At 40.8% G+C, this 27,132-nt stretch overlaps 1 protein-coding gene across 3 annotated transcripts in view; it reads left to right on the forward strand.

Annotated features, from left to right (window-relative positions):
- LOC149215203 (origin of replication complex subunit 4-like) overlaps positions 1-27,132 on the forward strand; it is a 357,971-nt gene that overhangs the window by 82,237 nt on the left and 248,602 nt on the right. For all 3 annotated transcript variants that reach the window (XM_089392543.1, XM_089392542.1, XM_089392544.1), the window contains exons 6-9: positions 5,230-5,280; positions 5,514-5,557; positions 5,701-5,764; positions 5,865-5,951. In XM_089392543.1, the coding sequence (XP_089248669.1) occupies positions 5,230-5,280; positions 5,514-5,557; positions 5,701-5,764; positions 5,865-5,951 (246 nt within the window). The remainder of the gene's footprint in view (positions 1-5,229; positions 5,281-5,513; positions 5,558-5,700; positions 5,765-5,864; positions 5,952-27,132) is intronic.

Consider the following 27,132-nt stretch of genomic DNA (forward strand, 5'->3'; position numbering starts at 1 on the left):
CTTTATTCTTTTCTAAACTCACCCTAAAGTGACCCTAACCCACCCCTAACCCACCCCCTCATGCTTAGTTAAGTTAGATTTTAAATGAAATTAAAAAAAAAATTTGATATCCGCGGGTTGCGCCCGGGTGGCGTGCGGGTGGCGTGCGCTTCCGGGCAGGTTGCGTGGCGCCACCTCATGCCAGAACCGCATGCCGAAGCGCGATTCCGGGGGGGCCGCAACCTCAATGGCAGGAATTGTTTAAAAAAAAGGGAAGCGCGCAACCTAAATTTCGGAATCGCGATTCCTGTGGAGATTCCGGAACGCTTCCGCACGGGTCGCGGTTCCGGGTTAGGATCCGGGGGGGGGGCGATTCCTGCAACCCTGGACCAGATATTTATTTTGCAGTCAACACGATGAGTCAGTTTATGTGTGAGCCTAGGAAGGTTCACTGGGTGGCTGCAAAACACATTTTGCGGTACTTGCAGGGGACAGTGTATTATGGTCTGGACTACAGGTAGGGGGATGGAGTGAGATTGGCAGGTTATACTGATTCTGATTGGGCAGGTTGTGCTTCTGATAGGAAGAGCACTTCAGGGTGCTGTTTTGGGTTAGGTTCGGCAGTCGTGTCATGGTTCAGCCAGAAGCAGCAGTCAGTAGCATTGAGTTCAGCGGAAGCAGAGTATATGGTAGCCAGTCTAGCTAATTGTGAGGCCATCTGGCTTCGCAAGATGTTGTTTGGCTTATTTGGTCAGCCGTTGAGACCTTCAGTGATTTACTGTGATAATCAGAGTTGCATTAAACTCATGGAGAATTCAGTATTTCATGACAGGTCAAAGCATATCGGGATCAAATATAATTTCATCAGAGACTGTGTTCAGAAGGGCGCTGTGAAGCTTGAGTATATTCCCACTGATGAGCAGGTTGCAGATATTCTTACCAAAGCCTTACCATGGGGCAAGCATGACTACTTCAGAGACAAGATGGGTGTGGTGAGGAACACTTTCCTTGGTAAGAAGGAGTGTTGAAATTTGGTACCGGAGGACAGGTGGTTCCCTACGGTTTTGATCTTTGGCCTAGGGAAAAGTGTCCAAAAGAATTTAATTTTTCTCTTAAAGTGACTTTATAATTTTTATAAAGTCAAATCTAATTTAAAAGTGACTTTAAGTGATAAAGTTACTAAAGTCTAATTTTAAAGTGACTTTATTAAAGTCAATGAAAAATTAGAAAGGAAAAGTGACTTTGGAAATAAATGACTAAGTGGGTCTTTATTAAAGTGGGGTGAATTAAAAAAGAGAAAGTGAGATTTAAATGAGCATTTAATCTCAGCCCTAGATCTCAATCTATTTCAGCCATTGGATTTAGGGATCACCCAAAAGTCGCTTAGGGTTAGATTAAAGGAGGAACATGATGAAAAGGAGGAAAAGGTCATTCAATTCTTTCATGAGCAAATTGAGAGAAGGAGAGCAAGAGAGCAAGGGAGATTTCTGGACAGTGAGGAGAAGGAGTTTCAGCAAGTCTGTATAGCGGAGTTTCAGCAGGGTGGAGTTTTAGCAAGGCTGAGTTTCAGCAAGTCTGTACAACAGAGTTTCAGCAGGGCGGAGTTTCAGCAAGGCTGAGTTTCAGCAAGGTTGAGATAAGTTGTAAAAGTTTGCTTGCTAATTTTTGCTGAATATTTCTCTTACTGTAAAAAGCATTTTGCAGAAATAAAAGAAGCTTTCGAACTGGTTTTCCCCAAGAGTTGTAGGGGGTTTTTCCAGGGTCACCTTGACCAAATATCACTGTGTTTAAATGTGTTGAACGACTGTTTGTATGTTCTGATATTTATTTCTGCATTTTCCAGCATTCTATAAAATTTCTAGAATTTGTGTTTTCAGCAAAATTTATTTTTTCAGTTGTTGAATGTATGGATATGGGAAAGGGCATTTAACTATATGGGAGAAATAAGGTGAAACTGAAAACCAGGGTGGGAAATGAGAAATTTTTACAAAAAAGCCCAAATTGGGGGTTACATTTGCAACCCATCACATTTGAGAAACCTCGTGAGGGAATCTATAAATGGAGGAGAGTTAGAATCATTTTTGGCATGCAACCCTCACATTTGACAAACCCCAGGAGGTAATTTGTAAATAGAGGAGAGTTGGAATCATTTTTGGCATCATCGATTTGGATTAGATATATCTGTTTTCTTGAGCTGTGCCTCTGAGGGTTTTAAGACCCCTTTTCTCTACTAATTTCGGTGGTGAAAGATTCCACCCTAGCTATCAACATTCTTCATTCATCCTCTGTTATCATTTGCTTTGACAAGCCATGGAATTTGGCATTGAATGAATTTGTCTGGTTCAACAAGAAGTCGTTAGCACCTCCAGTCAAGTGTATCACTTGTTGTGGGATGAATTGAGGTATTTTGAGGTATTGGAGTCACAAACTTAGGGTTCACACTGTTGCAAGAGTAGAGGTATGGTAGACGACCTTCCTAGGACTGCGGGTGAGGTATTCTGAGGCAACGAAGTCACAAACTTGGGGTCCACACTATTACAAGAGCAGAAGTCTAGTAGTCAGCCCTCCTAGGGTTGTGGGTCATCACATGAGGACAACCAAGCTCCTGACAGAAGTGGATAAGCCTATTGGGAGCTTTTTAACGATGTGCTGAAGGATTGATACTATACTTCGGGGCTGTGGGTACCTCCAGGAAGTAAGCAAAGCCCCACTACAATTTTCTCTCACAGGTTTGTGGTTAATATAGGGTAGTCCAGGTTATTGTTGTTGATTTCTGGTAGCACCGGAGGTGCTCTAAGCCTCAAATTTTGCAGGGAGGCTTGGCACATGTATTCCAAAGAACCCAAAAAGCATTTTGGGAAATTCCACCCGGAGACAATTTTATTAAAATAATTTATTTTTTTAGTGGGACCCTAAGTCCAAACTTAGGAAATTAAAATAATTAATGGGTATTAACCTAACTGTGGGTGTAAATTCTAGAAGAAGATGAGGATCAAATGATCTTAGCCATTGTTTAACTTCTAATATGGGCCGTTGAATGTCAACAAGGAGATTATTTAAGGAGGCTTGAGGGTCATTTGGAAGACACACAAGAGAGTTGATCAGTTAGATCGAATTGCTAAAGCTAGAGGCAACACAATTATTTGTAATGATCACACAGAGAGGGGCAAAGAGAGTTTTGGTTGGAGTATCTTCTTGGGAGCCAAGAATACTCAGCAGAGAGACACATAGAGGAGGTAGTGCAGAGCCTCCCATGCAGAGGTCCGAAATTTGTTGGAGGGTTTGACGTTCTGAGCCGAGAGGGCTGGAGTCAGCTCTTGAGAGCAAATCGATCCAACAAAGAGGTGACGCAATGCCTTAGAGGCTGTGATGTAGGCCCACGCAGTGACTGCATAGGGGCAGCGCAAAAGTAGCCGGGGACTCGTTGGTTCAACTGCCGGATCAGCCGGGACTTGTAGTGTAGAGTGAGGTAATCTCACTAATTTCTTCTGCAGAGTGATATTCTTTGTACTGGATTGCCAACAAGGCATCCAACGGTTGTATTAAAAAATAACTTTTGCTTAATAATAAAAACCCTCAGATCTGCTGCACCGATTTTCCTGCATTGTGTTTTTTTGGGGACATTTGTCCAAAAATAACCACTGTTGATAATATCGGCGATATATCGGCGATATTCGGAAATATCGCGATATTTTCGGCAAAACGATATATCGCCGAGAAAATATCGCGATATTTTCTGTTTTGAAAATATCGGCAAATATCGGAAAATATCGGCAAAATATCGCGATATTTTGAAAATATCGGCTATATTTAAAAATTTGAAAAAATTATTTTTTATGCTTGCCGATATTTGCCGATATTTTGCCGATATTTTTGCCGATATTGCCGATAAGATATTTTCTGGACCCTCGCCGATATTTTCCCGATACCGATATTATCAACACTGAAAATAACTGTCATTTGTGTTGTATTTTATTTCTTGCTCAGTTTCTTACTTTCACATTATATTTAATTGAGTGAAGGCTGTAGTGTATGTATTTTGATACTTGCCATGGTAAACTGCAAGTAATTTGTTTAAAGGAATTTAACAAATCGGTGAAATGTCATCAGTTGCTACAGTAGGGATTCCGGTTTAGGAATTTTCACAATTGTTGTAGGAGATTAGGGTAAAGTCGCAGGTAAAGAACTCCGCTAAGTTTTGGATTAATATTGGATCTGGTTTATTGAATTATTAGCAATTGCAAACAATACTGTATTGGTGGAATACTGGCTGTGTATATTCCTTGTTTACTTGACAGCCAGTCCTATTTATTGTGGATTTGAGGAAAAATTATATTGCTGTTTAGATTACTCATGCATGTATACTGTTACTGTTGAGTGACTCATATATTACGTGAAGGAATGCCAACTGTTGTCTTCATGCCTGCTGTTGTATGAATGAATTTTGTTATTCTTCTGTTGGAAACCCTAGCCCGAAATAAGAAACCCTAGGGAAAAAGTTACCCTATGACACTACATTTACCTCCATCTCTTCCTTTGCACACAAAACAATAAGACTGTCTAGAACTAATTCTTAGGTAACTTTTTTGATTTGATGATTGCTGTTGCCACTTGCTAGTAGTAAATGCTTTGACTTGGCTTCTATTGTCAAAATTGTGGATGATTGTATGTTATATGTCTGCTGGTAATTAGTATTAATTCACAACCATTGGAAATATTAAATTTATGCGTTTAAGAAATAAAGGCTTTGTTGGAACACATAATCAATTGTTTTGATTCAAATAACATAGTCCTTGGACTACATTGACATTAAAATGGGAGCAAGCCAAATGTTGAACTTAACGAATTATTTGTTCTAACTGGCCAAATATCTAATTGCGTTGTGTGTGGAAGACATGTGTGGTGATTGTGTAGTAGTTACATGGGTTTTGGGAGAAAAAATGCTAAATAAAATCACATGGATGTTGGAATAGATTGTGTATGTTTAACATTGAGAAATGATGAAGCATGTTAAAATAATTTATTTGCATGTGTAGGTGTGGATGGTTGTGTCAACCTAATCAACATTCTATGGATTGATTGATATGTTTTTTTTGCTTATGGCACTTACATCTCCAACTTTATTATTTATATATATAATAAAGTTGGAGATGGAAATGCCATAAGCAAAAACTTAGATTTTAGCTTTATAAATTAGTTTTAGATGGTATTGTGGTTGGTTTATCTGAATGTTTGATTGTTATTTTGCAGGAAATTGCAAAACAGCTATGTTATGAGCATGAATTGACATTCTCTAGAACGGTAAAATACAATTGTTTGCTTTTTAATGGTGTGCAAATTTAGGTAAGTGTGCATATGCACACTGACAGGGTTTGATGGAGAGATTTACTTCTACTTGAAGCGATGTATAATTTTGTGTGTTTAAATTTCAATTGAGGGCTTTAAATGTTGTAGTTATTTTTATAATTTTTTATGGTAGTTTCATTTCAGTATGCTCATTTGAAATCTTATTCTTTTAAGATAAATTCAAACAGGCTTCATTTGATGAGAATTCACAATTTATGGTCGCCATGCTGAGGTAAGGTCACAAGATAATTTTGTTATTTTGGTCATGTAGTTTAATTAAGTCAAAACCTTGAAATTAATAATCACAGAGGCACAGAGGAATTTTTTTAGGGTTATTTTACACCTTACTAATTGGATATAAACTCCTTTTTATAGGGAGTGTGCCTTAGCTCATAAGACTGTAATGTTCATACTTGATGAGTTCGACTTGTTTGCACAGGTATTTATTTCTAGATTGGGGTTGTGTTCTATCTCACTGTTTTCTCCATTGTGTTTTGTATGACTTGGAGCTTTATTCCTTGTATTTTGTCTTTGTATAGGGAAAGCAAAGGTTACTCTACAATCTGCTTGATGCAATGCAATCTGTACTTTCACAAGCTGCAGTTGTTGGTATCAGTTGTCGCCTGGTTGGTATTCTAGACTAGTACTTGGTTTTGTATTCTAATTTCTTTCCTCCATGAGAGAGTTACATTTGAAATTGCTTCCTTTAAACTTTAGAAACATCACAATTGGGTTTGATATGCTAGTAGCCGTAAGTGAATTGTTTTCATGGGTGAGTAAATCTTCGAAGGGTGAACATGTTAGAACACAAGACTTACATGTTTAATAAAGTCACCTTAGTGTCTTAGACTAAAACTTAGGGTTTAAATTATTATTAGTCTGTAGTGTTTTGGACAAATAAGATCTCTCGAACTCTTTATCATAGAGGTGAATCTTATTGTAATAAACACACTAGTCATTCATAATATCAGTGAGTGTTATTATGTAGATCTCTCTCATGTGCTATATGATGTAACCCTATTTAGGGTTGGTAGAATGTGTAACATGGTATTAGAGTGAGGATATTCTCATTTATTGAAAAGTGAAGAAGCCTGTCTAGCAACTAGGTGGGAAGATTGTGAGATAGAGGCAAATCACATTTAAAAGAAGCTGCCATGATCTGTTGAAGTCAAAAGCAGCTGCCATGACAAGAGTCACTAAATTAGTTGAAAGAAATGGCTCGACTTCGTAGTGTCTGCTCATTAGGTTGCCATATGAAATGGAGATTTGGCATATATAACTGCCATATGTTGTGAAGGGAGCCACCATTGATCATATTAAAGGAGGATGAGGGTTAAAAGGTGGGAGGTGTGATAAAAAAGTTAAAAAGTACGTGGAATAAAAGGAATCAAACTAGTGATCAAAATTAATGAAGTTAGTTGGTAAGATGGAGGATCTAAGTTGCACGAAACGCCAAAACATTTCGGAGTTTCCGAAACGGGTACGTTTAGAAACGTCACCTTCCAAAAATGGAAATGTCAACCGAAACGCCGACGTAAACGTCATATATGTATATATATATAAAAAAGCTATAAATAAGTGAATAACACATTATCTTGCAATTAAAAAGGGAATAAGACCCATAGATGACAATTGAGAAGGAAAACCAAGTCTATATTAACTCTCATAGATGATTACATGATGGTAGAGTTTCAGTCAAGTTTCGGCCGAGTTTCAAAGGTACAGGTACGACCCGAAACGCTGGGTTCCTAGAAGTTTCGTGCAACATAGTGGAGGATCAAGCTGTTAATTTTCTTAGGGCAGAATTTTTCTTTGCTTTCATAATTGCATTTACATCCTTATTCATCATTTACATATGCATTCATGTTATTTACATATGCCGCGGATATATAAAGGAACAAAAGAAAGAAAATCATGCACACATAGAGACACAAGGATTGGTCAGAGACCAAGGCAAAACCCCACAAGGCGGAAAACCTGGAATTCAATTCTTCTTCTTCTATTAGATTGTCATCGAAAGTCCAATCAAAGAGGTATAATATACAAATGTCAACAAACTACCCATGGCTATTACTTGTTCACAACTTCGTTTGTGAACAAGTCTTATCACCAGAACTTCCATACAATACTAACATTTGCCAAAATACCTTAACTGCCTCTGGATTGCAGGGATGCCATATGTGAATACTTTAAGAAGAATCTTTTCGGCAGAAACCACACAGAAGAAAATTTTGCCGATGCATTTTGAACTGGCTAGTGTGGTTCATCATCAGGACCAGATGAAGATGCAGATCATGGCACATGCTTAAATAGAGGGCGATATAGAGACCAAAAGATCATATAATGGCTAGTTTATGAAAATTAATATTTTAATAATGATTATTAAGATCAAATAATATTCCTATAACGGCTAGTTTAAGAATAATAATATTATAATTTATAATAATTATTAAGAAAAAAAAATTAATTAAGAAAGATCGAAAAATGTAAACTTTAATTAGAAAAAAACAATCCAAGTCAACCAAATACAGGGAACAAAGTCAATATATATATATATAAAGAGGATCCAAGACCTGATTAATGAGTCAAGATCCTATAAAAAATATTATTAAAGGAGACTAAAATTAAAACAAAGCAATCAAAAGGGAGGGTAAATTTTTTTGATTACTTTGTTTTAATTTTAGTCTCCTTTAATTATTATTTTAATAGGATCTTGACTCATTAATCAGGTATTGACTCATTAGTCAGGTCTTGACTCCTCTTTATATATATATATATATATATATATAACTTTTTTTTTGGACTCTGTTCCTTGTATTTGCTTGACTTGGATTGTTTGTTTCTTATTAAAGTTTACGTTTTTCAATCTTTCTTAATTAATTAATTAATTAATTTTTTATTTTTTATTTTTTTATTTTTTATTTTTTTAATAATTATTATAAATTATAATATTATTATTCTTAAACTAGCCATTATAGGAATATTATTTGATCTTAATAATCATTATTAAAATATTAATTTTCATAAACTAGCTGTAGCCTGTTATATGATCTTTTGGTCTCTACATCGCCCTCTATTTAAGCCTATGCCATGATCTGCATCTTCATCTGGTCCTGATGATGGACCACACTAGCTGGTTTGAAACCCACCGAAATTTTTTTTCCTATGTGATTTCTACTAAAAAGACTCTTCTTAATGTAATATGGATTACAGAAGCCTGAATTCAGAAATTACTACCCTATATGTGAATACTTCTTGTAATGCTGACAGTATATAAGAATACATGATGTTTAGGGCTTCTGTTGGAGATAGGGTCTCTACCTATCACTTGAAGATGACAGGGAAAATGCTACCATATGCAACTGCAGTATCAAGAGCAGTACCAACTATAGTGCCAAACTGTAGATCGAATTGAGATACCCATCATATCTATGATGCCAAGATTAGTATGATGTCATATCGGAACTGCTCGCACACTGTACTTGTATTGTTCGACATACCTACCATTTTACTGATCTGAACTACTAAAATTGTCATATATAAAATAAACTGTAGTAACAATGCTGGACTGAGATGCTATTACTGCTGTAGTGATGCTGTACGTGACCTTGGAGTGAGTCCATATGCTGAACTGTAGAGAAACAATTCATATGCTATATCTGTTGTGCTGGAACCATACAATAGCATACACTTAGGATTGTCTTAACGTGCTGGGACTACTGTACTGCCAACATGAACACTAAGATACAATATGCACAGGATGCCAGAAATGACAATAACTTGGAGATGTCAAAAACGGAGGAATGCCAATACTGTTGAAGTCCCATACATATGTGTTGATAAGTTGGGTGTAGATGGCACCGAGAAATCATAGTAATTGTGGAGATCATAGTAAGTTGTAATGATATTTATTTATTTATTTTCTAGATGACCACGTCTTTAATTCCTTAAAAAAATTAAAACCCTTACTTCGAATGGTCTTGGTTTAATTATTCAATGACCTTGGTTTCATTTTCAAAGGTCACCATGTTTGACCTTGGTTGCTGCTAAAGTTATGTGGTGATTATGCCCAATTTAAATTGAATTTTTACTTCGTATTATTGGTTAATAAGTTATACTACAACGAAGCTTTCACTGCTCAGGTTTATGTGACCTGTTCACACTATTTCATTTAACTAATCGACAAGCAGGAGATGCGTCGTATGATTTTAAAATCCCTTAAAAAAATTAATGTCTGCTGAATACTAGTTAATGAGTCACTGGTAACAAAAATTCAAACAATAGCATGTAGCATAGGCGGAAGCTGACACCAAAAAATAAAAATAAAATAAGGAAATATGAGGAGCAAATTCTTGCAACAAAGTAATACTCAACAAATTCCAGGTCCAATTATTCATACACGGAACAAGTAAGGTGCCCAACCAATGAAGTTGTAGGGAATGGCTGCTAAATACATTGGTTTTTCTGCCTTATTAAAAATATTTAATTATTTTGCTCCCCTCTTTCCAGATGGCATGACAGAATGCAGCTGTACGAATGCCCTTGCAGTGGTTATAAGTCACACTTGTATTGATGCACAATGGCGGCGACAATTTTTTGCAGACGACCATATGAACAAACAACTAAGCTCGTATGGTTGTACATGTTCACGGGTTGTATATAGACTCTGTTTTTTGTTTGGTCTAATAAATATTTTGACATTTTTTTTTAATTTTTAATGTCCAAAGGCTTGATGACAAAATGAAGAATCTCTAAAACTTGTTTGGCTAAACGCCTCAATCGAATGACAACATACTTGACGAAGGGGTGATGGCCAAAGGTCGGATCAGACAGCGCGACTCTGATACCATTGTAATGAACAGCGTTCATATATGCAGTGGAACATTCAGAATATCTGAAGTATTTAAATATCCATTATAGGATAGGTAATCTTTATATATAAGAATGTTGAATGTACAAATGATATGAGATATGATATGATATTGTGGTTATAAACGAGGGCTCACTTATATACCTAGGTAGGTGCCCCTTCATGAACAATCATGTCCTTATAGGCATGCCTCTTTAGTAACTAATTATTAATTAATTAATTATTAGTATGATTATTATTATTATATATTATATTCATAACAAAAAACTTGTTAACTTTTGCAATCACGTCATCCTTACAACCCTAGTTAAGGAATGCTAATATTAATCTATGCCTTGAATGAAGGCGAGAATCTGCTAGCATGGGGGAAATGGGGATGGACCACAACACATTTTTTTCGAATTCTCATGTTCAACCCTTGGTTTTCTGGATTTGTTTTGTGTTGCTTCCTCGTCCTTCTTGTATTTGTTTTTGTCTTTGCTCAACACTTGCTCATAGCTTTTGGGTCCTATAGTCTTACCTTCATCCTATGGCATAATTCCACAAAGATGTTTTTTCACATAGCTATAGGAACCTGTGTAAGTTTTATGGCAGTGGAGGCATATAAATTTTGTGGTTCCTGTTGGAAATACTGAGAGGGAGTGAATCCGTATTTCTTACCAATTAGCACTATATTAATCTTTTCAGAGCATTAGTTAATCTTTAGTCATTATTATTATTGTTCAGTAAGAGTAGTAAATAACAATGCAAAAATAGAGACAGTAGGCACAAGATTTTTAGGTTGAAAACCCCCTTTGGGTCAAAAACCACCGAACGCTTTTCTAATAAGTTATTTAATATTCACCCCCAACTGAAAAAGAAGCTACAACTTCCTAGAACTCTAGAAAAACATTCTTCTCCAGCTCCCACGGGAAGGACGCCCCAACATTCTGGTTTTATCACCAGTCAGCTGAAAGGATGCCCCAACACCCTAGCAAGCCCCAACTTGCCCTAGCACCACCATACCACCTTGAAGTGTTTACATGCCCAACCTGAAGGTGACTTCATTCACCAACCTAGCACCACCCTACCACCCTAAAGACAAAAAATTGAATACAGAAAGTGTGGACTCCCGCCCGTACCAGGGAAAATGATCCATGTTATAATGATATTTCAATGATTTTCTTGACTGACCAATAACACTAGGACCTAAACCCTTGTCCTGACCAAACAAAAACCCTTGTGACTTGTCCCAACTTCAAACCAACGCCCTTTTCCAAGACAAATTTGCCTTCTTCAACTCTAGGCAATGACACAAAATTTTTACAATGTTTGACTTCAATTTACAAAATGACTCTATGGCAATTTTTTTTACAATGCTTACAAGACTTGACAACTACTGTACAAAATGACCCTTGATGCTAATGATGTAACTTGCTATGGCAAATGGTCAGGAATGATAAACTGTTTGCCTATTTGTTCCTGATGTTGCTCTCTTAGTTTCTACAAGTGATAGTGGGCCTTGATACTCTGCTTTCACTGCATTCACTGCTTCTTGTTTTGTCTTCAATGAGTGTTTCACATACTACTTGATGTCACTGCACTGTATGGATCTTGTCTAGCTGTCATTATTCTTCCTTCAAAAGGACACTGCTGTATTTCCAGCACTTCCACCCCCTTTTCCTTCCCCGAATTCATACCACATACTTCCATAAGGGTTTTGAGATCTCTTTGGGATTTTGTGCGTTTGCACCATCACAATCATTTTCATTATCACATCCCCTTCCATTTCTTACTCCTCTTTATAGTATGTGCTGTCTACTTCTATTTCTTTTGCATTATCATTGGTACTTTGACATCCTCCATACACCACCATCATAATAAAAAGAGGAGCGAAAAGGTTATACAACATTGGCATACACAAAGCTTCGTCCACTATCCTGCCTGAGATCCAACTCATTTTCTTCCTCAAATATTCCAAGCTTGCTTGAGAGATAATCTGAATTGCCATGGAGAGGGGGTCAATTCACACTTATATATATCTTTCTTTGGAGGCCGAATGGGTGCCGTTTGAGGCTGGGCCGACTTGACTAGGAGGAGGGCTGACTTGGCTCATTTGGAGCCAAAAATTCACTTCTTTAAAATTCATTTTTTTCTCCTTTTGACAAGGACATGAAGAACATGCCTTAGAATTTTTCTTTTGACAAAATAGCATGAAGAACATGCTTTATAAATTATATGAAGGGGTCAAATAATAATTATGAAGACCGACCATAGTTACGATATTCAACACTCCCTCTTAGCTAGGGAGTTATTCATAATGACTATCTAGATGTTCTCATGTTGACAATTTTCTCTAAGAAAATGTTATAACAAATCCAATTACCATAATCTGTTCAAACATTTTTGACACATGGTAAATCAAAAACATCAACCACTTACCATAATCTGGTCAAACTTCTTTGACACACTGTAAATCAACAACATCAACAAGTTACCATAATTCGGGTTGGTACGTCAGACCTATGGTATATCCTCACCATAATCTTGGTCGGTACATCATACACCTGGTACATCGTTTAACATCAACTAGTCACCATAATTCGGTCAGACCCGACACATGGTATCCATATTAGTATTGGTTCACCATCATTCGGGTCAATATCTTTGACACACGGTGAATCTCCAAAGGCCACTCTCTATCTGAGTAATTTTGGGCCTAATGCTAAACGAACTTGATGCTCCAGGACCATTCTTCCTCATTTGGGTCAACATACTTGTTAATTTTAGGCATGTTCTATGTTGATAGCAAATTTACTTCAATTTTCCATATTAGCTCAATATCAATTTCGGATTAGCAATCACATTTAGCATGATAGTAAAATGCAGATAGAAAATAAACATAAAGCGCAGAAGACAAGCTAAGACAAGAGGACACAAGATGTGGTGCAGCCAGGGACAAACCCCAATGTGGGGAACCCTTGATCAATTCTTCTTATGTTCTTCAATAGTTCAACAGAGAGAGAGAGATAGTACATATACATCAGAAGTCAACACTTTGACTTGTCAAAATAAGAGCAGAGCTCTTCTCTAAGAAGATGTCACATGAGGTAGTTGATCTGAACACAGGTTATTCCATCACCTTGCTGTACCTATCACTGTGCTGCAACATGTTGCACCATCACCATGTCCATCATCACTGTGTTGCACCATGCTGCACCATCACCATGTCCATCATCACTGTTCTGCACCATCACTGAGTTGTACCTCATCATGCTGTACCCAACATGTTGCTCTTCATCATCATGATGTACTATTCATCATGCTGCACTATGCATCATGATGCACTATGCATCACTGTGCTGCACCACTGTCACTATGCACTATGCTGGACCATTCACTGCTATACCCATCATTGTGCACTTCACTGCACCATTATATAATACACACTGCATTGTGACCTCAAGACAACTTTAGTTGCTTACTATGGCTTGCAGCCTAGCAAAGCAACAAGCTGTAACTTGTAAATTCTTTCAACAGGCCTAGATAAATCTTGGAACAAGCTTATTCATTACCTTGGTACAACACTGTCATCTATTGTGAATTTAGAACCCCTTAACAACATCTTGAGGCCTCAGGTCACTTCAACGTTGAAACCTCTTTTACTGTGGCCAAGTGACCTTTCACTTGATGAGGTTAGGTGCTGTTCCTTACAACGGATGGGCCAAATATGACAGTGTTGTAGTCACCTTGTTTGGACTGAGAGTGAGGGCTGTACAATAGCTATGGATCAGGCCTGTGGTTAGTGCAGCAAGGGTTGCGTATCTTCAACTGAGAGTGGACCTCCTTTATTGCGGATAGGGCTAGATGAAAGCCTCTTCAAACCAGAGTATAAATGTCCCTTCTTGCTGTGTGTACTGCAGCTAGGAGACTAGATCCTCCATGACAGTGTTTAGCATAAGGATGGCAACGTATAGTTTAGGCATCCCTTCCATGACAGCGTATAGGATTTAGGCTTCCATAACAACGTATAGGAATTAGGCTTCCATTTCATGACAACATATAGGATTTAGGCTTCCATAACAACATATAGGAATTAGGCTTCCATAATAGCGTATAGGAATTAGGCTTCCATTCCAACATATAGGAATTAGGCTTCCATTCCATGACAGGGTATAGGATTTAGGCTTCCATAACAACGTATAGGAATTAGGCTTCCATTCTATGACATCATATACTCTTAGTGACTTTTCCTTCCACCAAAACCCAAACGAGTGGAGAGGAAAAGATCATTGAGATGAGTGACAATTACAAATGACTTGCAAGCCACCTCCTTTTATAGTAAAACGTTGAGGATAGATGGGGGCAATTTGGTTGTTGGCCGACCTTGACGAATTGTCCCATAACACAAATAAATTCATATCTCCTTGAATACTTATCGGAATTAGATGATCTTTAGATCAATCTTACACTTCCAAGAAAAATATCAGCTACCATGAATAAGAAGACCCACGTGGAGTTTGGCCCTAGTTGCCAATTTTAACACTCCCTCTCAACTAGGGAGAACTTCGTTTGCTAATCCATCTGCCATACTGTACTATCTTGCCATCAGTGCCCTGCATTACTTTGCTGAACTATGAAGAAGAAGTGACTGAGAATGTATCATACCATCCTCTACTGACCCAAAGTCAGTCCCATTTAAAAGAGAGTGTCTCATACCACTCTTACTGGTCCGAAATCAGTCCCAAATAAGGAGTGTATCATACCACTCTTATTGATCGGAAATCAGTTCCAAAAGAGAGTGAATTATATCACTCTTACTGACCCGAAGTCAGTTCCAATTGATCCTAGATCAATATCATCCTAGCATAGAGAGTACGATAGTAACATGATGCGTCCATCGGTACTACTATGGTCCCTATCCTCATTTCCCTACTCATTGGCCAGATGAGAGGTACTTCCCATGAGTCCCAGACTGCATGGGTAGGATGTCTTAGTAGGAGAAGGATGAACCACTCATCCTGCCTACATGTCGCTAGGGGTATCCTAGGGGAAGACTGGACCACTCACCCTGTACACAACAAATCACTAGGGGAAGGCGGAACCACTCACCCTATAGTTGCTCATCGCTCCACGAGGTACCCCCAAGTCCCCCGGAGCTCCCATAGCTCAATGTCCATTTCATATAGGACCCTTAGGAGAGAGTCTCTCCACCACTCCTAGTTGTTCTCGGAAAGTCAAGAATTTGACCTTTCCCAGGGGCTTCAACAAAATCTCGGCGACCTGCACATCAGTCCCAATGTGATGGAGCCTTCTTGCTCCTCGATGTACCATATCCCAAGTAAAGTGGTACCTGATCTCTATATGCTTGGAGCGATCATAGAACACGAGATTCCTTAACAATCGAATCCCCCTCAGGTTGTCACAGAAGATCACGACGTTATCCAACACGTGTCCAAACAGCTCACAGAAGAGCTTCCACAACTAGACAGCTTCACAGGAGGCCATACTCACTGCTATGTATCTGACCTCATCGGTGCTCAAAGCAATCGGCTTTTGCTTCCTACTCATCCAGGGTATCGAAGCAGAACCCAAAGAGAACCAACACCTAGAAGTGCTCTTGTGATCCTCCACACTGCCTGCCCAATCAACATCAGAATAATCATGCAACTTCACATTTCCGACAGTGTATCTCAATCCATGAGAGATTGTGCCCTGAAGATATCTCAAATGATTCTTGGCACCAATCCAGTGAGGCTCAACCATATATGAGCTCAGCATGCTAACTGCAAAACATATATCTAGACGGGAGTTCACCAAGAACATCAATGCTAGTATGAGTTTATGAAACTCAGAGGCATTTCCCAAATTAGGTTCGGCATCACTACCGCATAACTTATTAAAGTTAGGCTTCATCGAGGTAGTCACAGGCTTGCAGTTCATCATTCCAAATCCGGAATCCAACTCCCTCTTACTTTTGCAAATGAGAGGGTCTGCACTTGTCAGAAAGAGGTTGTCCTCATAAGGTGCCAGTATGAGAGGTCTATCATCCACAACCTCAAAGCAAAGGTTTTGATCGGCTTCACCTCTAGTGAATCTCAACTTCATCAGATAGCTATCAATCCTCTCATATCAAGCCTGGGGTGTTAGCTTCAAACCATAGAGGGCTTTCTTCTACCTACATACATGAGATTCCCGATCTTGAATCTCAAACCCCTCAGGTTGTTCCAAATCTGTGGATTTGCTACATGAGGGGAATAGACCCCTTGTAAGTTTTCCTTCGGTACATCTCAGACATGTATCTCCATGCTCTTCTTGAATTCAAGCATCCCTTTCACTATCTGTCTCACATCGGGTAGGGCCCCATAATGTGCAGACCTCCGGTGCGATAGAAGAGATGTGTCAACCGACATGGTCCCTAATGGACTTCCTTCAACTTGATACAAATTGCCAACCCTGAACTCAAAAGCATCTTAAAATTACTTTTTCAAACAAGCACCTTTCCATTGATGAATGCCACCTTGAAACCTTTCTATTGCCAAAATGGACACCAGGTTCTTCTTGAGATCAGGTACATATACCTTGATCCAATTGAAGAGTAACATTCCCTACTCCCTTTACGTGATAGGTGGCATCATGTCCAAGAATAATCTCCAAGTTGTTTCCTTCTCTCTCAGATTAGAGAGAACTTCCCTGTGTCCTGTGAAGTGCCTTGAAGCACGATTATTGATATACCACTTTTCCAAAGTGTCCGAAGGAGAGGTAGTGAAGAGGGCTGAACTCCTCGTACTTATCTGAAACAACATTTGATTCTTCATACCTGGAGATCCTTGCTTTCTTGAAGAGTCGACCATTTCCCAGATGACCTGCATTCCTTTTTCCTTTGTCGTTGTACCTGTCATTCCTTTGATCATTGAAGATGCCCCTGGAATGATTGTTATCATTATCAAGTGATGTGTCCCTTCTAATTAGACACTCCTTCACATAATGGCCAAACTTATTATAAGCAAGGCATCTACCTTTCCTTCCACCCTTAGTGTACTTGTTCTTTGTAGTTGGTGCATTTTTTGAAGGCTTCGGGATTTTACCCTTCACGTAATCCAACACTTCTTGCTCTTCCAATGTCAGATTTAGAGACATCTTCCATCCATGATAGACTTTTCATGGAGCTTGACTTCAACCGGGAAGAGGGATGAGGAACCCATTGAGCCTTTGACCTTGTTCAACTGTCTTCGGTGATTGCTCTTTCACTCTTGCTTGGGCTTTGTCTTCGCCTCAATTTTGATACCATGTTAATTTTAGGTATGTTCTATGCTGATAGCAAATTTACTTCAATTTTCCATATTAGCTCAATATCAATTCCAGATTAGCAATCACATTTAGCATGATAGTAAAATGCAAATAGAACATAAACATAAATTGCAAAAGACAAGCCAAGACAAGAGAACACAAGATGTGGCGCGAACCAAGGACAAACCCCAATGTGGGGAAACCCTTGATCAATTCTTCTTATGTTCTTCAATAGTTCAACAAAGAGAGAGAGATAGTACATATACATCAAAAGTCAACACTTTGACTTGTCAAAATAAGAGCAGAGATCTTCTCTAAGAAGATGTCACATGAGGTAGCTGATCTGAACACAAGTGATTCCATCACCTTGTTGTACCTATCACTGTGTTGCACCATCATACCATGTCCATCATCACTGTGCTGCACCATCACCATGACCATCAACACTGTGCTGCACCATCACCATGTCCATCATCACTGTGCTGCACCATCACTGAGGTGTACCTCATCATGTTGTACCCAACATGCTGCTCTTCATCATCATGATGTACTATTCATCATGTTGCACTATGCATCATGCTGGACTATGCATCACTGTGTTACACCATTGTCACTGTGCACTATGCTGCACCATTCACTGCTGTACCCATTACTGTGCACTAGGCTACACCATTATATAATACACACTGCATTGTGACCTCAGGACATCCTTAGCTGCTTGCAGCCTAGCAAAGCAGCAAGATGTAACTTGTAAATTCTTTCAACATGCCTAGATAAATCTTGGAACAAGCTTATTCATTACCTTGGTACAACGCTATCGTCTATTGTGAATTTAGGACCCCTTAACAGCATCTTGAGGCCTCAGGTCAGTACTGTTGATTTGGGGTAGCATTGGATGTGCTCTAGCCATGAAATTTGGTGGAGAGGTTGGGGCACATGAGATCTCCAATACCTAGAAAGGGTTTGGGCAAATTCTAAACAGATCAGGAGATATTAAAATATATAATATTTTTAATGGAGTCCCTAAGTTTAAACTTATTAATGAGTATTAATATGAATTTGTGTTAGAGTGGTCCAAAAGACATGGATCAAGCCAGATCTAATCTTAGCCGTTGATTAGGGACTTAATCTCGGCTGTTGAATCGTCAGCATGAAAAGTATATGTTAAAATTGGCAACCAGGGCAAAACTTCATGTGGGTCATCTTATTCATGGCTAATAATATTTTTATTAGATTCCTCTCGTCGAGAGGTGTAGGATTGATATAAAGATCATCCAATTCCGATAAGTATTCATGGAGATATGAATTTATTTTGATTATGGAATTATTATCAAGCCGACCTACAACTCATGTAGGCTCAGAAGCCCAACAGTCGCATCTATTCACCCACCAACGTTGTGTATAAATATAAGAGGACTTTTCCTCATTTATCTCATCACATCTCTCTCTCTCTACTGCGCAGATATGAGTCTCTTATCTACTGCGCTGAAATGGATCTCTCTCTCTCACACATGTGAAGCCGGAAGCTGTTGAATTTGAAGCTGCAACTGCAGAAGTAAAGATTGACTTGCGTGGCCTAGAAGATCTCCTCATCTGAACTGCGCTGTAGGTTCATCTGAACCTCCTTTGGAAGCCGCAACTTTTGGTGGTGGAATGAAGTCAATCCGACGAACGGTTTGCAAGATATCGACTGCCCTAGTTTGAAGCCGGAAACTGCTGAAACTGAAGCTGCAACTGCAGAAGTAAAGATTGACTTGCGTGGCCTAGAAGATCTCCTCATCTGAACTGCGCTGTAGGTTCATCTGAACCTCCTCTGGAAGTCGAAACTTTTGGTGGTGGAATGAAGTCAATCCGACTGTCGGTTTGTGAGATATGGTCTGCCCTAGTTTGATAATGAAGCCGCTAATGCTGATGCTACTGATCTAGGGTTTGCTACTGCTGATATGAATCAGATTTATTGTACTATTTCTCTCTGCTGAATTATTGAAGATAAAAGAAGATTTGATCAAATGGTTTCCCCACACATTGTGGGGTTTGTCCCTGGCTAGCCGCCACATCTTGTGTCTCTTTTCTTGGCTTGTTTTCTGTCGATCGTTTAATGTTCTATCTGCACTTTACTTTATGTACATGTGATTGCTAATCGGTGGAATATTATAAGAAAAAGAAGTAAACTGTTATAAGCATAGAACATACCATAACTTAATAGTATAAGAGGAGGCTTGAGGGTCACTTGGAGAGTACACCAGATGATCAATCATTCTATTCTCTAGAGCAGGGTTTGCTAAGAGAGATAGAATCAGTGATCGGGAGAGCAGCTGAGGGGCATTGAGTACAGAGAAACAGAGAAGGCAGAGATTGTGTCGAGAGAGAAGCGTAGCAGCCAAGGAGGCGACACAGAGCCAGCAAGGGCTCACGCAGGGCCACGCAGAGGCAGCCAAGTGCTGTGCAGAGCATCAGAGAGGCCAGCGTGTCTAACGCAGAGGCCCAGGAAGCTAACACTTGGCCTCCTGGGGCTGATGCAGGCCAAGAAAGGCTAACGCAGGGCTAGCGTGAGACAGAGAGAGGGGCTGACGCAGTCCAGATTGGGCAGATGCTGGGGTTGCAGAACAATTTTTGTGCTGAGGAGTTGCAGGAAGGATTTTCCAGGGTTTCAGTCGGGAGATTTCTCTCAAACTGTGAGGTATAGCTGCTAAGGAAATTCTCTATTGGGTAGGCCAGTTTCGGCACCCAGATTGTACTCTGATATTGCTTAATAAGAAAACCCTCAGATAGCTGCATCGGTTTTCCCGCATTGGGTTTTTTCCGGGGACAATCGTCCAAAAAATAATGTTGTCATGTGGTGTGTTTGTTCTTGTTTCGTTTAGTTGTTGATCTGTAATATGTTGATCATGCATTGGTGTTTATTTTCAATATTTACTTTGTAAGTAACTTGTTAAAGAAAAATTAACAAGTAGGTAGGAATAAATCAGAAAAAGTGCATGAAGGGTTTCTAAATTAAGTAAACTTAGAAACTTCAACATCGTATCAGAGCGTGATTGCAGATCACAGGAGGACTAAGAGACATCAGTTGAGCGGAGCAATAACAACAGAAAACAACTGTCTCGAGGTGACAGAAGGTGTTTCTAGCAGCGTAGAAGCCAAGGAAGTGTGACGCAGACTCCAGAGCCAGCCAGAGCCACGCAGAAGAAGCCAGGAACTGCGCAAAGCCTCAGAGAGGCCAGCGTTGCTAACGCAGAGGGCCAGAGGGCTGACGCAAGGCATCCCGGGGCTGACGCAAGGCAACCCGGGGCTGACGCAGACCCATCCAGGGTGATGCAGAGCCAACATGAGGCAGAGAAGGACTGACGCAGTTCACAGAAAGGCAGTTGTTGGGGTCTAGAAGGCTACAGGAATATTGCGGAGTGGAGTTGGTGAGGTACTGTAGTTAGAATAGTACCTGACATAGCAGAGCCAGAGGAGTTGTTATCGAGGGTTTCTAGTCGAGGAACTTGGATCAGCAGTGCAGTTGCACAAGATGATCAAAGTAGGGGGCATCTCGATAAGCGGCAGAAGGATTTCCAAGAGGGAAATCAGGGCTCAGAGGGAGTCCAAAGGAACTTCCAGACAGGAAGTAGAGACTCAGAGGAGTCGAACAGTGAACTTCCAAGAGGGAAGTAGAGGAGCGTCATGGCACTTCACGGGGTAAGAGACCAGGATAGATTGGACGGAGCATCGAACTTCACAGTCTGGAAAGCCAGAATCTTATCAGCGCTTGACAGGAATCGTGTCAAGAACTTCACCTTAAAGGTTATAGCTATCCCAGTCGACCCCAATGATAACGACAAGTACGAGGAGGCGATGGCGAGGGCCAAGTGCATTATCCTTGACGGGGTCAAGGATCATGTGGTACCACATATAGCTGAGAAGGAAACGATAGTTGAGATGTAGGAGGCTCTCAAGAACCTGTACCATCATACTTCTGTGCAAAGAAGAATGCTGCTCGAGAACCAAATGAGGTCGTATCAGATGAAGAAGGGTCAATTGATTGACTCCTTCCTCGAAGGACTGAATGAGATCCGAGATCAGTTGATTGCTATGGGAGCGACACCGGATCAGGAACTTATGTTGAGGACAACGCTGAATGCTGTCTCAGAAGAGTGGGAAGTGTCTGTCCAGAGCATCCTGGGCAGAGGGACTCTCCTACCTTGGGACGAAATGTGGGCAACTCTTCGCCAGGAAGAGATCAGACGGCAGTCAAAGATAGGTAGTAGCAGCAAAGGGTCAAGGTCAAGCAGGAGGAGGAGGATGTGGCCCTAGCATCTGAGGGAAAGCAGGAGAAGCGGGGGAAGAAAGATCTCTCCAAGATCAAGTGCTTCCACTGTGGGGAGATGGGTGATTATGCGACCTAGTGCCCAAGGAAGAAGAGTAAGGGAGAGTCTTCTGAGACTAAGGCAGCGCCAACACAGGCAGAGAAGGAAGTTTTGATAGACGATGATTGTGCCATGAGTGCACATGCACCACTTGAGCGGAAGTGGGGAGACATCGAGCTGTAGTTAGGTGGACTACAGGCGATGAGGGGCAGGATGCTCGAGGTACCCAGCCTCTTGGATTAGACCTTGCTACGGGAGCCCTGACAAGGAGTAGTAGGACTAGCTGAGTAGGTAGAGACGGGTGCGAATGGAGCGACAGAGAGAGCTACAGTGCAGGAGTCCCGAGATAACGTAGAGCTAGCAGGCTGCAACAGTGCGAGAGGCACAAGAGTGTTGCACCAGTGTAGGAAGGCATAGCGAGGTGTGCAACGGTGCGAGATGCAGGGAGTTGTTGCAGCAACACAGAGGTTAGAGAGAGGGAGCACTTGTCAGCGGCAGCGGGAGCTTCAGCATCAATGGGTGTTTCTAGCCCAATAGGGAGGTCAGTTGGGAGATCAGTTACTTCTCAGTAACTGAGTTACAGTGCAGTAGTGGGAAGCACAATGCAGCATGATGAGAGGAGGTGTAGTGCGGATGCAGTGCTGGGAGAAAGGACCAGCAACAACACGGATGCAGAGGAAGCTGTCGTACCGATGTCGCAATGGAAGTGGCAGAACCATGAGCAGCAGTACAGGAGGCAACAATGCAGAGGATGTTGGGCAGGAAGGCTTAGCATCAACACAGGTACTGATGTCGGATGATCAGAGTAATACTCAGTGAGGAGTATTTCTAGAGCACAGTCCTCACTAAGAGGGAGTGTTGATTTGGGGTAGCATCGGATGTGCTCTAGCCACGAAATTTGGTGGAGAGGTTGGGGCACATGAGATCTCCAATACCCATAAAGGGTTTGGGCAAATTCTAAACAGATCAGGAGATATTAAAATAATTATTATTTTTAATGGAGTCCCTAAGTTTAAACTTATTAATGAGTATTAATATGAATCTGTGTTAGAGTGGTCCAAAAGACATGGATAAAACCATATCTAATCTTAGTCGTTGATTAGGGACTTAATCTCGGCTGTTGAATCGTCAACAGGAAAAGTATAAGAGGAGGCTTGAGGGTCACTTGGAGAGTACACCAGATGATCAATGATTCTATGCTCTAGAGCGGGGTTTGCTAAGAGAGATAGAATCAGGAGAGCAGTTGAGGGGCATTGAGTACAGAGAAACAGAGAAGGCAGAGATTGTGTTGGGAGAGCAGCGCACCAGCCAAGGAGAGTGACACAGAGCCAGCAAGGGCTCATGCAGGGCCACGCAGAGGCAGCCAAGTGCTGCGCCGAGCACCAAAGAGGCCAGCGTGTTTGACGTAGAGGTCCAGGAAGCTGACACAGGGTCTCCTGGGGCTGACACAGGCCAAGAAAGGCTGATGCAGGGCCAGCGTGAGACAGAGAGGGGCTGACGCAGTCTAGATTGGGTAGACGCTGGGGTTGTAGAAGAGTTTTTGTGCTGAGGAGTTGCTGGAAGGATTTTCCGGGGTTTCAGCTAGGATATTTCTCTCAAACTGTGAGGTATAGCTGCTAAGGAAATTCTCTATTGGGTAGGCTAGTTTCGACACCCAGATTGTACTATGATATTGCTTAATAAGAGAACCCTCAGATAGTTGCATCGGTTTTCCCGCATTGGGTTTTTTCGGGGACATTGGTCCAAAAAATAATGGTGTCATGTGGTGTGTTTGTTCTTGTTTCTTTTAGTTGCTCATCTGTAATATGTTGAGCATGCACCAGTGTTTATTTTCAGTGTTTACTTTGTAAATAATTTGTTAAAGAAAAATTAACAAGTAGGTAGGAATAAATCAGAAAAAGTGCATGAAGGGTTTCTAAATTAAGTAAACTAAGAAACTTCAACAACTACGTTGAGACCTCTTCTACTGTGGCCAAGTGACCTTTCACTTGATGAGGTTAGGTGTTGTTCCTTATAGCGGATGGGCCAGATATGATAGCGTTGTAGTCACCTTGTTTGGACTGAGAGTGAGGGCTGTACAATAGCTACAGATCATGCTTGTGGTTAGTGCGGCTAGGGCTGCGTATCTTCAGCTGAGAGTGGACCTCCTTTATTGCGGATAGGGCTAGATGAAAGCCTCTTCAAACCAGAGTATAAGTGTCCCTTCTTGCTGTGTGTACCACGGCTAGGAGACTAGATCCTCCATGACAACGTTTAGCATAAGGATGACAACGAATAGTTTAGGCATCCCTTCCATGACAGCGTATAGGATTTAGGCTTCCATAACAACGTATAGGAATTAGGCTTCCATTCCATGACAACGTATAGGATTTAGGCTTCCATAACAGTGTATAGGAATTAGGCTTCCATAACAGCGTATAGTAATTAGGCTTCCATTCTAGCGTATAGGAATTAGACTTCCATTCCATGAGAGGTATAGGATTTAGGCTTCCATAACAGCGTATAGGAATTAGGCTTCCATTCTATGACATCGTATACTCTTAGTGACTTTTCCTTCCACCAAAACCTAAACGAGTGGAGAGGAAAAGATCACATGAGATGAGTGACAATTACAAATGACTTGCAAGGTACCTCCTGTTAGCGCTTGGAATTCACCTAGGCTGAGATAGACAAACTCTCAAGGCTACATCAAACCATTTCACCTCGTAGCTAGCCCTACGAGGTATGAGAAGGCTCTCTCGGGTCAGATTCGGTAGATCTTTCAATATGATAAGTTGACCAATTAGGAATAAAGATTTTAGGCTAGTAAATTGATAAGGGAGGTTGATTTAAAGATTTTTGGGGTTTTTGGTGGCAATTGGAGGGAGTGCAATTCAGGGTGCGGGGATTGGGCTTAGTTTTTGCAGGGGAATCTTTGGGGCAAGGTAGGAGTGAGTGCTGATGCCTTAATCTGAGATGGATGATCAGGAATGATAGAGGAGGAGCTAAAGAGGGCAAACAACAACTTTGAATCCTCTTTAGACAGTGGAAAACATAGATATTGAACAAAATTAAAAGCTGAGCATGGCATGCATGAATTCAAACTTTATCACTTCATCTGTTCAATTAGCAGCAAAGAAAGAGATGGAACACATAAACACACTTACAATAACATGTAGAGAACACACCATCAACACAACAATCCACAAGAATCCACAAGGATGTCTGCAAAACCCTGGCCTTCCTTTTCCTTAAATTGCAGTAATAGATGTACAATATACAATAATGCTTCTCCCACAAGAGTCCAACCATGAAAATGAGCAAGAGAAGGCATAATATAGACCATCTAACTCCTTTCCCCACCTCTAGGGGTCGAGCTCAGCTTCCTAGGAGCAGTTTGAACTGATTTAAAACTAAGCACTAGATAATAGGTAGTCAAACAACTTGCCTCTATTACTTAGCTAACTCATCCATGCATTAATTATTCACTTTTTACATCAAGGAAGCTTCTAGAAGGGTAAAGAGAGATAAAATCTATCAATGTGCCATGAAAATTATACATTTATCCATCATCTACAAGTAAAAATCATCAACCAAGGTGAAAACAGTGTTTTCTGGCCTGAAAAGTCAAAACTGCCAAATTCAGCTCGAGTGGTCGCGCCCCCTGCTCGAGTGGTCGCGCCCCTTTGCAGCAACTTTTGAGTGGGTTCCACTGGTCCAAATCAGGTGCAAGATGGCTCATTGGAAAGCTTGGTCTGTCTACTTTCCATCCCAAGTGGAATTTCTGGATTTGGAGTTGATTTGACCCCTCAAAAGTCAATTCTCCCAAGGTCACTTTCTGCAACTCAAAAAGTGGGCAGAAAGTCATTATTTTGATGTATTTTGAGCTTTTGGAGGCTCAAATCTCAAAATCAGGCTTCTCCCAAGTATAGGTAATTTTAGTCTTTGCATACCCTTTCCAAAAATGTCAACTTTTTGCAATTCCGAGCAATCCTCACGAGTGGTCGCGCGGGGGGTGAGACCACTCCACAGGCAAAACCTGTAAATTTCCAAAAAATTTCCAAAATGCCCCAAAACTCTCAAATTTTTTTGATTTTGCTGCTGGATGAAGGCTAATGAGTACCATGGTGAGTGAGGGATGCCTCAGCCAAGATACGGAGTGGGTTTGTCCTTTTCTTCTTCTTCTGGGCCTCTGACAGCTTCCTTTGGAGAATTTTCATTTTAGCCTTGCAAACATGCAATCTTGCCCAATAGTGTGTTTTCATGTTGCGTAGCAGCTCTTTGTCACGATTTTCCTTCTCCAACAATCTCTCCAACTGTGCATTCACACGGATAAGCATGGACTCCCGGTCAGCAGGCAATGGGTCACCGGGCCTCCTACGGTTCAAAGTTCGATCATTGCGGATCCTCCATAGCTCATCAAGTTCTTTTTCTTCTTCTAATTGTTTGGTGCGCTGTTCTAGATAAGTGATGGTCCATTGAGCCATTTGGAGCTTTTGCTGCAACACGAGGTTCTCCTCCTCTCTCTGCCTGATAATCTCATAAAAATCTGAAGAAGGAGAGCGGGCATCACGACCAATGAAATCATCATGTGTATCACCAGCTCTCTCATCCTCAATCATGGGCTGCTTGCCCTCCCGTACTGCCTCTGCTGATGAAGAATGCGAGGTCCCTTCCACCTGGTGTGGAGATAACACTCGCTGATCTGAAGAAGATGACGAGACCCCTTCCACCTGTTGTGGAGAAAATACTCGTCGAGCTGCTGCAAATAAGGTCCTAGGACCTCTCTGATAGGTGACCCGAGGTGAAGAAGCCACATGTCTCGGAACAATAATCTCGGGCTGGTGTGATGGACCTCCCACCTCATGAATGACCTCTGGCTGTGGCTGTGTGAAGAACTCACGGGAGATAAAATCTGCCCAAGAAATGCCCTGCTGACTCAGCTGATGGGAAACAACCAGCTGGATGAGACCATGATGACACAAGCTCCTGAGCTGGGGACTGCCTCTGAAACATAGAGACCATCCTCTGAATGTCATGAAAGAGATAAGCCGGGATGTTCATCATCCTCACCCTGGTGAAGTGCATCAGCATGCAGATGTGACAAGCAAATACCCGTGAGAATCTCCCCTCGCATGTGAAATAGTGCATGATAAGCCGCATGATAGGAGCATACTCCTCTCGGAGGAATCTGAAAGGAAAGTTCCCTGACAAGTTGTGTATGTATGTTGGCCTGACATATGGCTCAAAGTAAACAAAATCCAGCCACTTGCGCTTTGGCCACACCTCACCCACATTGGGTATCCCGGTAGCCTGTGAGATGGCCTCTGGAGAAAGCAC

This window comes from Pinus tabuliformis, chromosome 1_1, assembly GCF_031772625.1.
Source record: "Pinus tabuliformis cultivar Carrire ecotype Pingquan chromosome 1_1, CPIR1, whole genome shotgun sequence".
Lineage (NCBI taxonomy): Eukaryota > Viridiplantae > Streptophyta > Pinopsida > Pinales > Pinaceae > Pinus > Pinus tabuliformis.